Here is an 11791-nt window from a genome sequence, read left to right as displayed (position 1 = left end):
GTCTTAAAAATAAGACAAATCAACCCGCTCTCTATTAAAAAAAATGAATAAAGAATAGAGTTAAAATCCAAAGCATTATTAGGGCATTAGAGCCAACAGAATCGTAGTTTACAAGCAAATTGTATTATAATGCATTTATTTATTATTAGTATTAATTTAATTTATCTTCTGTAAAAATGTAATTTGATATTATTTATTATTTTAGATGTAATTATTGCGACGCTCAAATTAAGCAATAACTAAGTTCGTATAGAATTTTAATAACTCAGTGACTGTTACTGCATTTAATAAATGTTTAAGATGTTAAACGGTTGTTTTATTTATTACCTATCCTGATTAACCTCTTCTTCCCTGCTCTATACATATATATAACTAGTTGTGCTCGCGGTTTCACCCGCGTGGCTCCGCTCCTGTTGATCTTAGCGTAATGATATAATAGGCCTTCCTCGATAAATGGGCTATCTAACACCGGAATAATTTTTCAAATCGGACCAGAAGTTCCTGAGATTAGCGCGTTCAAACAAACAAACTCTTCTGCTTTATAATATTAGTATAGATTCTCGTGTTACAATTTAGTTACCCCCTCCGAAACGGCTGGACTGAGTCTCATGAAATTTTGTGCGCCAGATCTGTCGAGAATCGGCTATCATCTATTTTAATACCCTTATGTGATAAGAGTAAAGCTGAACTACGTTTACTTCGACATTTTATATTTGTCTCTTTTTACTACAACGGAGCCAATTTATGATATGATTTTTGTGTCTGGAGATAGGAGGGTAAAGTGACAACTTAGCTTTTTTATCCTTAATGAAAAATCTCATCAACATGGGAATATGCGAATAGTTATGTTTGAAAAGGTAATATTTCTATAATTGAGCTATCATAGTATAAAAACATATGTGGGAAGTAAATAAAAAACGCGTTGCGTGCCTCATAATATATTTTTTTTATATTTTTATCTTTGCAAGTAACTTTAAATATCACATAACTACTAACAAGAGTTAATTCCTTAATTTATGGTTACATTTTTTTAGGCTACCACTATCTACAATAATATTTTAAAGAATATACTAATTTATTGATTTTGCACAGCAGTTTTTAATATATGAACTTACATACATTTGAAATAATATAGTTTTATGACAGTAAATATTAAATATAGGTAATATTTTTAGATGACAAGGCAGGTTATTAAGCAAACAATTTATAACATTAAATTAAAATTATAATGTTGTTGATTAAATATCTTAAGCGTATATAAATCATACATTAAACCCGTTAAATTATATATTAAATTGATACAATAATATAATAATATTCACAATAATCAATATTTATTACATCTAGTAATAAGTTAAGCAAAGCTTTTAAATAAAAAACACAGTTTTCGTAATAATAAAATAATTGTAATTACATGAATATCACAATATACAGATACATACAGTAGGGAAACTTCATACAAAACGTTCGAAATGGCTGACGCACACAAGCAAGCGTGTTTACGAGATTTGTAAGGGTATTGTCACAATTTTATTGACAGACTAGCTGTGCTCCACGGTTTCACCCGCATTGCTCTGCTCTTGTTGGTCTTGATGATGATTTTTTCTTTAACTCCTCGAGGAGCATAGGGCCTCAGTAAACTTTTTCCAGTCACGTCGAGGTCACGTCTCACGTGTTGGTCTTAGGGCGAAGATATATAGCTTCCTTCCTCAGTAAATGGGCTATCTAACACCGAAAGAATTTTTCAAATCAGACTAGTAGTTCCAGAGAATAGCGCGTTCAAACAAACTATCTCTTCAGCTTTATAATGTTAGTATAGATACGTACGATTCTTGTAAACACGCTTGCTTGTGTGCGTGAGCCATTTCGAACGTTCTGTATGAAGTTTCCCTACTGGTTGTATCTGTATATTGTGTTAATACTACTATTTCCTATATAATATTTAATTATAAATATCTAACCATTAGCAAAGCTATATTGTTTTGCGCTATATCTAATAATGTAGCAATATAAAAAAATGGAGTAAATTAAATAAAATTTATAACAATTATTTTAAATATTGTGCTCTTCAACTTAATATTATGGTCAAAATTAAACTTTTTAAGGTTTATTTCATCTAAGTTTCATAAAATTAACTAAATCATGTAAATCAGAAGGTAAAATTCAACAAAAAAGACTGTAATAAAGAAAATATTTCTTAAACTTAGACATAGATAGATTATACAATTCACTGTCATATTATTTTTATTACACGCTTTATATTAGCTTCACCTGTATGTTTGTAACCGACTTCTTTGGGCGCGATTTTCACCCACTTTAAACGGCCAGATTTCGTTCAAACTTTGTAGATTTATTGACGACCGATGACAATACTAATTTGATAAAAATTTTCTAGTTTTCGGTTTTCTATAAAAAGCGTGTTTTTTAGTTTTTTTTAACTATTATTATTATTCGTCTTTAGATTTTTTAACAGTATACCTAATTCAAACAATAAAAAATTATTAAAATCAACCGTTGTAACTATCCCGCTTTTTTATATTTGACGAAATACATAATATCTAAACAAGCATAAAATTGAAGCATCAATATCTAATTTGGATAATATCTAAAATGTCGGATTATATTTCTTTGATAATAAACATTATCTTAAACGTTTGATTGCTTTTATTTAGTAATCTTTCCCTTATAATGCAGGCATTTCCTGCAAATTGCATCTGCTTTATTCTTAATACTTTGTGTAGAAATAGCTCTATCGGACTCAGGTTTATCATCTCCTTCAAAAGGACCTTCACTAAACTGCTGAATTAACTTCTTGATATAACTCCCAGGTCCCTTTATAGTCAATTTTGCATTAGGGTCTTCAATACCTGCTTGAACATCTTGCACATTACCAAACTCAGGGTTGCCTATGTTAAGTTTCTCGTCGACAACGTTAAAATGAATTTTATCATCGATTATAGTTTTTTTCGTATCAGTTGGTGTTATTATTATTTCGTTCTTTTTCACGTCGACTGTTATTTTAGCGTCTTCGAAGTTAAGTTCTGAAAGGGAGACATCTACAGATCTTGATCGGAATTGCTTAGATGGAGTGCTTGGTACACAAAGTTGGTTTGAATCTACATTCATGTCTTGCTTTATAGTGTTGCTTGAAGTCACTGGTGAAGAAGAAATTGAACGATCAGCTGGACTGGAACCTAATAAATAATAAATATTAGATCTCGTTGGAAAAGATGTGTTTAAGCATTTTATAATAAGCGTAACCACCACCTGTAAAACAATTCGTTACCTTAATAATTGGCCCCGATTGGTTCACCTTTCAATCCTTTAATCAAAATAAAATTGGTATCTTGAAATAGGTAATTGAAAAAAATATTGAAATAATTGAGATAATAATTTTGTTTTTAAAATTATTAAATAATTTGTATATTTATTTTGATACTGACATATACACAATAGAAATAAGAAAAATAGTACGATAAAGATGGTAAATTAGACACCAATGAATCTGTTAAAACGAAAAAGCAAGCGTTAGATGACATAGGCTATTTCACTATACATTAAAACATATTAAATAAGTCACATATAGGTACACATGATATTGATCTACCTAACATAATTGATTTTAAGCTGTCTGTTCCCAGTTTTACAAACTACCATTATTGTTCAGGAATAAGAGTTTATAGAGCAGAATTGTGATCAAACTTAGAATTTACCTCTTTTATCTATATTCTTAAAAGTAAGCTAGGAAATAAATTTTCAATATTTTTAAAACGAGGCATGCAAATAACTTGTCAATTCAGTTTTACAATGTTCTAAATTATTATTAAACAAAATTTGAAGTGACTGATTGGCCTAAAATACTACAAATATAAGAAAAATACCCATAAACAAGCAAGGAATATTTACCAAAAATGAATAAATAAAATAGCAAAAACGATAAGTTTAGTAAAGATTTTTTAACGGATTTTAAACGCGATTTATTTATTATTATATTATCCCGCCATTTTGCACACTTTACAGCGAGCGTGGTCAAGAGGAGACTGAATTTGAGAGTCTAAAGTCAGGATAATTTAAAGTTAAAATCTTCAATTTCTAAATGCATAACACTCGCGTAAAATCAAAGAAGGAAATGCTAAACAAACACTACTGAAATAGCTAAAGATTGGAATTCTCTGCTGGTGGACATTTTTCCAAACACATATGATATGGACCTTTTCAAGGCGAGAATGAATAGATTTCTCTCAAGCGGGCATGTCACCATCTAGATCACCGTCTACTTACCATCAGGTAGACCTGTGGTCAAATGCCTGTTTGATCTATTATAAAAAAAGCCTAAAAAAGCACCAAATGCAAATGAACCATCACCCACCATTAGACGCGTCCTCTCTCTCCTCCGAACAAAGAGGGAGGGATTGTTCCATCATGAGCCCCTGGACCATGTCCATGCAAGAGTCGAGAGAGAACTTCTTGCCGACCATGCGGATACCGCGGATCCGTCTGCGCATTTCTATGCGGAAGATTGATTTAGGATAAGCTTTCCAATTGCAAAAAAGGTCTTCAAATTGATTTATAACAAGAGGTTTTTAAGGAATATATGGGATGTTTAGGAAAAGCTTTCCAATTGATTTAGGAAAAGCTCTTCAAATTGATTAAAAAAAGCTCAAATTGAATTATAGGAAAAGCTCTTCAAATTAATTTAGGAAAAGCTCTTCAAATTGATTTAAAAAAAGCTCAAATTGAATTATAGGAAAAGCTCTTCAAATTAATTTAGGAAGAGCTTTATGGAGGATTATATTGGATGTTTAGGAACCGCTTTTTAAAATAAAGAAAATCTTGTTTCAGTTGTTATTCTAATTAAAATTAGGCTTTTAGGAAAAGCTTTTCCTAAAGTTTATTTCCAAAGCAAGATTATATTGATGATGTTCAGATGGGAGGTTAGTAAATTAAGCAAATCTAGTTTCAGTTTTTGTTCCAATTAATATATGACGCTTATAGGAAAAGCTTTTCCTAAAGTGTATTTCCAATGCAAGATTATATAATAATGTTCAGATGATAGGTTAGTTAATAAAGACTCCTTTACCCTTTAAAGTTTAGGTATACACAAAATATGACATTCAATTTATTTTTTGGAACAATTATTTGTAATTTGATTATCTGCAAAACAAAATAAATTCAATTTAATTTAAACAAATAAGCAATAGAATTTTTTTGACGTAGTTATCACTGAGTTCCAATGTAATTGAATAGCATGTTCTTTATTTAAACATCCTAAAAGAAATAAGCTTTTAAAATAAACGTGGAACTTTATCTATTTGTGAAAATCTAGAGCTCTTCCATTTCATACATAAAATAATTCAATAGCCAATCGTAGAGATTCGTATTTGGCCAAATCATGGCCCATTTTCTAGAATAAATACTATTTCACACACTTATGAGGCTGACTGACAAGACCCAATTTTGTTACCAGTAACAGTGATTGCGCTCTCGTTTACTCCCATACAATTGGACAGTGTGCGCAAACGAGAGCGCAATATCACTGTTACTTGGCGGGTTACTGTTTCTTAGGAGAAAATAATAAGAAAATATGTGATTTAAGGAAAAGTGTGGGTCATATGCGAAATATAACTCGTTAGAGTTTCAGGTATGAATATGTTGACTTCGTGTTTTAAATTGCAGACCCGTACGTTAAAAAAAAAGAGATAGAATCGTTTAATGATGATTTTAAGACCAATCTTTGCAATTATTTTCTATCGAGCCGATTTCGTCCAATTATGTATCGAGTCCGTCCACGGTCTTCGAAATTGATGAATATTAACATTTTTTTTTTTGATGGGCTAGAACAGGGGTTCCCAACCTTTTTTTGTCTACTGCCCACTTTAAGAATAAATTATTTTTTAACGCCCCCCTTTTTAAACATACTTAAAAACCGCTAAGTACTTATAACTGATTATTGAAACACAACTTTATAGTATCTTTTATTGAAAATAAAACAAACAAATAAAACAGACAGAGTATCTTTTATTGAAAATAAAACAAACATAATCAATTCTTATATAAAAACTAATATGAAGGTTGAATCTGATGCTGTTCAATAAGTTTGTTGATATCAGGTTCCAATTTACTCAAAAACAGCCGCAAGTCGCCACGTTCGGTAACACGCAAACGATTTCTCTTTTTAGTAAGCAGCGTTGCCACAGCACTAAATCCACGTTCACACAAATATGACGATGGGAATGCTATCAAGAATCGTTGAACAATTGACCACAATCCAGGGTACAATTGCGGGATCGGTTTTTGTAGCCAAAATTCTTGATATCCATTTTTGAACTTGATTTTTGTTTCTTCGTTTGTTGTCAATTCTATAAGTTCTTCTTCCAGCTGAGGTGACATTGCTGTGTTGACATTTGAAAACGGATCCAACACCCAGTCTGGTATTTCCAAGTTTAAAATGTCCTGGTATCGTTCGGTGAAGTCAATGTGGAGGTTTTCCAAATGCTGGCAGTAGGCAAACAAGTCGTCGTTACTGCAGAATACTGATAAATTCGGAAAATTGTGAAACTCACGTCTGCCCATATTCTTTTTGTGCAGAAGCAGTTTAGCTGCAAAAGCAGCAACGACATTTTTTGTTTTAATTAAATTTAGTTCATCGCCTTGCAGTTGGAGGTTCATGTCGTTGAACAATTTATACAGGTCTGTCATGTAAGCTATATCATTCTTTGATGTTATGAGCTTGTTGCGCAGTTCTGTATCTTTAGTTTCCAAGAACTCTATCACAGAGTCAAACAGGTTGTAAAATCGAATCAGACAATTGCCTCTTGACAGCCAACGAACTTCAGTATGAAGCAACAAACGGTTGAAATCTTCGTCATTAGTAGCAAAGCTGATGAAATAATCTATCATTCAAAGAGCTGCTACGGATTTTATTGACTGCTTTGATGACATATTGCAGTGATTGAAATAGTCGTTCACTTAAGTTTCTAGCAACCAAATGTTGTCTATGAATAACGCAATGTATAGCAAAGACATCTGGAATTTTATTCTTTAAGTACGCTATGAAGCCTTTATGGCGCCCTGTCATAGCCGGAGCGCCATCCGTAGCAACTGATATAATATTTTTCAAAGGAATCTCTTTCTCTTCAAAAAACTTTTCCAATGTATTGAATATGGTTTCGCCTTTTGTATCTGTCTCCAAATTTCTGGCAAACAATAGTTCTTCACGTATTTTCTCATCTTTAATAAACCTCCCGTAAGATAGCAACAACGCTTCATTAGTTGGTAAAGTGGACTCATCGAGCTGAATTGAGAATTGACTAGTCCTCAGATGATTGCACAATGATTCTTCAATGTTTTCAGCCATTTCATCAACTCTTCTTTGCACAGAATTATTACTCAAAGGAATTTTTCGGATAATATCTGCGGCCGGTTTATGAAGCACAGTAGTTATTACTTCCTTTATTGCTGGCAAAATTAACTCTTCTCCGATGTTGTGTGGTTTGCCTTTTTGAGCAATTAACAAAGAGATATTGTACGAAGCTCGAAGTCCGTCGTCATCTTGCTTAGCAGCCGCCGAAAATAGTTTTGACACACTTGGCTGAGTATTATGCTTCTTCTCTAGGTCTTGAAAATATGCTACATTCTTGTCTTTCTTATCTGGATGCATTTTATTCAAATGATCTTGCAGTCTTGAAGGCTTCATTGCTTCGTTCGAAAATGTTTTTAGACATAGAAGACACAAAGGCGACGACGGGTTTGTGGGATTTTCAATAAATCCGAATTTAATATATTCCGCAGAGTATTGCCGTCTCTTCTTTTTTACTTCCGACATTGTTTTGTTTTGAGAAATACGTAAGTGTTGAAATCAAGTACTGCTTATCTATTATGCGCGAAACCGCAAATGAAAATAAAATAAATTTACGTCGTTTATATAGGATTGCATAAGCAGCACGCACCAACAGGAATAAGACATCAAACGTGCATAAACTCGTTTATCTCATTCGACGCCCAATCGTACTCGACAAGCAAGAACAAGTATTATAGAACCAGCCGATTGATACAGGAATGTACAAATCGGATTATTTAACAAAAACTTGTTAAAACATGATTGCCCGCGGTCTATTATATCCAACCGAGTTTGAGCTATATCTTAATATATTAGTTGATAATATTAGTTCATAAGATGTCGACTCTCGAAGTCGAGAGCTCAGTCGGTGTCTAAGAGTCTTCCTAGCTAGGTAGATGAAATTATAAATCGACCCCAAAGCCCTACACAACGCCCCCTTTTTTTTCTGGGTCTCTTACCGCCCCCCTTTAGGCCTGCAGCGCCCACAAGGGGGCGTTATCGCCCACGTTGGGAAAGACTGGGCTAGAATAAATATCTTTTCTTAAAAAACTGCTCAAATAACTTCAATTTTAACAAAATTGGGTCTCGTCAGCCCCTTATGCTGTAAAAAAACAATGTTTTACCAGGGCTATCCTTCGGCTCCATGTTTAACTGCGCGAATGTATGCGCACAAGAGGACAGCAGCTGCTCGTACTCGCAGATGGCGGCGTGTGTGCCGTTCACGATCTTGGGGCTCATGGGGCTGTTCGCTAGCAGCAGGCTTGTGCCGAATGTCGCGTTTAGTTCGCGGGTTTCTATACAATTAATTGATTATTTGTATTTATTTAGGCACACATTACAGTTACACGAATACAAAATAAATCAGGGGCCGTATTATGACCTCTTATTTCCAGACGGTTTACGCCTTGAATTCATAATTTTGAAAATAATATATATGAAATTATACATTCATCTATACAGGGTTACAGGGTTATATTCATTTAATTTTCCGTTTTAATATTATAAACTCTACGCTCATCCCAAAAATTACATAAACAAGAAGCGGGGGAAGCGTCGTCGCGTCGTCATTTCGATAATGAATAGAACATAGACTTTTAGAATTTTAGGAGAGTACAATAAAAGCTTAAAAAATAATTTAAAAATAATTTATTGCGTTATCCCAATAGTCGTAGAACAAATGTTGTTAATAGCTATCTTGTCCTGCGAGGTTGCCGGTGTTTTACAAGTAACCCTGTATATATTTTCTAAACGTGTGGATTGTTATATTTATTATCTCTAGTGTAAAACTTACCTTTCAAAGAAATCCTTGGCTTCTTAGATACCACGATGTTCCCGTTTTCTGATCCAAACATATCCACCAAGATTTCGGAAGCAACGGTTTTTATTTCATTCCAGTCATCTGAAAAAAATATTAATGTGAAAATAAATATAATTATATATATATTTTTTTTCATTTTTTGTAAGTTGGATATAGGTACAATAAAATAATAAAATGTCATTGTTAACTTTTAAATTATAAGTTACTAGCTGTGCTCCGCGGATTCACCCGCATTGCTCCGCTCCTGTCGGTCTTAGTGTGATGAATTGATGATATATACAGGGTGTAATCGTTAAGTGTGCACAAGCGATTATTCCGTAACTATTGCAGATATCAAAAAACTTTGAACTGAAATCGAAAGTACTCAACTTAATTAGTAAAATGGCCATAATAAATTTTTAAAAATAAATCGAGAAATATCAAAAAAAGTTTTTTGTTATCTGCAATAGTTACGGAAAAATCGCCTGTGCACACTTAACGATTACACCCTGTATATAGCCTATAGCCTTCCTCAATAAATGGACTATCTAACACCGAAAGATTTTTTTTTTCAAATCGGACCAGTAGGTAGTTCCTGAGATTAGCGCGTTCAAACAAACAAACTCTTCAGCTTTATAATATTAATAAAATAATAATACATAGTAAGTATAGATAATGTATAAGTATTTTTACTTACCCAAAATATCTTGATTAGTAGTACGTTGCGATGTTACAGTGAATCTAATAACATAGACACCTTTGAAACAGGCCGGAACTGCGTGTATATAGCCTCTACCGTTCAGGCGTTTTAGAAGTAATTCCGTTAGTGTATTGTCGCCTTTTAAACGGAATGCTACCATACCTGTGTGGAAACGGGCGTTTTAAAAATGTTGCTTTATGAAAAAATAGCGTGTGTGCCAAGCACACGTTTCAGAAGTGAAACTTATTTGGGAAGTTTTAAAAATAATAATAGTGTCGCCGTACTTCATGACGTGACGGTATTGCTTTGAAATTTCACTAAAAGCGCCTAAAGAAGATTCACTTCAATACAAAAGTGAGCATGTTAATATTATTTATTTAGTTATATATTATGTATATTATTTATTTATTTACGTAATAGATTATTTATTTTTTCTGTATAAATATGGCTTATAATGCTTTTATAGTAGAATCCATACTAACCCAAGTTGCTTGGCTGAGGTATCTCGAAACGTTGATCAGCAAGCACCAAGGCTTCGAACTTTTGCGCTAAACGCACGCCCTGTGAAGCAAATAAATTTTAACAGTACCTATAAATAACTATAAATATATTGACCGCCTCCTTGGTAGGTACAGTGGTTGACGCGTGAGCGTAGCACCGAGGGGTCCTGGGTTCGATTCCCGGTGGAGACGAAGAAAAAAAAATGTCTCGGTCTGGCAGGACACAGAAGGCTGATCACCTACTTGTCCCTAAAGAAAATCGATCAGTGAAACAGATGTAATGCGTCTGCCCCTTACCCCACTAGGGGACATGGGACTTCACTTATAAATAACTAATCTAGTTTTAAACGTTTTGTTTGTAACATACAAAGGATATTTTTAATTATAATGAATCTTATCACAATGATAATTTTTAAGAGTCTCTAGATCTAATTAATAAAAATGTTATCTTGATTTTAAAGGTAAGTTTTGATGGGAAATTCGACTGTTTTTTCTTCTAAGAGCTGATTTTTCAATCCTTGGTTAAAACTTATTCGTCGAATAATGTAAAAAACTACCATTTTAAAAACGTATTCTAATTGCCCGTATTTGACAGTTTACGTGACATTTTAATATTATCGTGTAATACTTTATTGAACGGATAAGTTTTAACCAAACATTGAAAAATCGGCCCTAATACTAGCACATTTTGGACACTATTTCATTGACAATTGTAATAGATATTTCTATTACGAAACATCTTATATGTATTACTAGCTGTGCTCCACGGTTTTACCCGCAGTGCTCCGCTCCTGTTGGTCTTAGCGAGATGATATTATATATATAGCGTATAACCTTCCTCAATGAATGCGCTATCTAACACCGAAATATTTTTTTGAATCGGACCAGTAGTTCCTGAGATTAGCGCGTTGAAACAAACAAACTCTTCAGCTTTTGAAAATAATAATAGAAATACTTATCTACCTCACGGATATGCTTCTGTAGTCCAGAAATTCCATAGTTTCTCAAAACGAACCACAGCTTCAGGGCTCGGAAGCGACGGCTTAAAGGTATCTGCCAATGCTGAAATTTAAATAAATAATATTAGAGATTATTAAAAAAAAAGTTAAAAAATACGAGTATTAGTATCCCAGTACCTGATAATAACATAATTACTACCCGATATTTGTAAAATGGATTTTAATCGATTTTTGTTAGTAATAAATCGATTAAAATGTGTTTTTTTTCTATTCATTTATTAGATTTCAACCAATTCCTTTGTAAACACATTGAAACGAGTGTTAAAGCATATCAAATTGTGTTTAAAATTAAATCTATTTCATTGTTTAAATTGTTCAAAGGTGACTGACTGACTGACTGATAAAGTGATCTATCAACGCACAACCCAAACCACTGAACGGATCAGGCTGAAATTTGTCATGCAGGTAGATAGATGTTAGGACGTAGGCATCCGT

The 11791-nt window shown here is 33.1% G+C and overlaps 1 protein-coding gene across 1 annotated transcript in view; it reads right to left on the bottom strand.

Moving 5' to 3' along the window:
- Positions 1 to 2551: 2551 nt before the first annotated feature.
- Hdc (histidine decarboxylase) overlaps positions 2552 to 11791 on the bottom strand; it is a 32322-nt gene continuing 23082 nt past the window's right edge. The window contains exons 13-19 of the mRNA XM_090117575.1: positions 11301 to 11399; positions 10320 to 10398; positions 9835 to 9999; positions 9132 to 9239; positions 8464 to 8634; positions 4370 to 4507; positions 2552 to 3194 (exon numbers count right to left, since the gene is read on the bottom strand). Of these exons, the coding sequence (XP_089973701.1) occupies positions 2665 to 3194; positions 4370 to 4507; positions 8464 to 8634; positions 9132 to 9239; positions 9835 to 9999; positions 10320 to 10398; positions 11301 to 11399 (1290 nt within the window). The 3' untranslated portion in view covers positions 2552 to 2664. The remainder of the gene's footprint in view (positions 3195 to 4369; positions 4508 to 8463; positions 8635 to 9131; positions 9240 to 9834; positions 10000 to 10319; positions 10399 to 11300; positions 11400 to 11791) is intronic.

The sequence above is a fragment of the Colias eurytheme genome, chromosome 28, assembly GCF_061535395.1.
Source record: "Colias eurytheme isolate Ceu_HAF_F1 chromosome 28, ilColEury1 Martin Lab GWU primary, whole genome shotgun sequence".
Lineage (NCBI taxonomy): Eukaryota > Metazoa > Arthropoda > Insecta > Lepidoptera > Pieridae > Colias > Colias eurytheme.
Note: the sequence above shows the minus strand (reverse complement) of the source record. Positions and strands in the feature narration are given on the sequence as shown.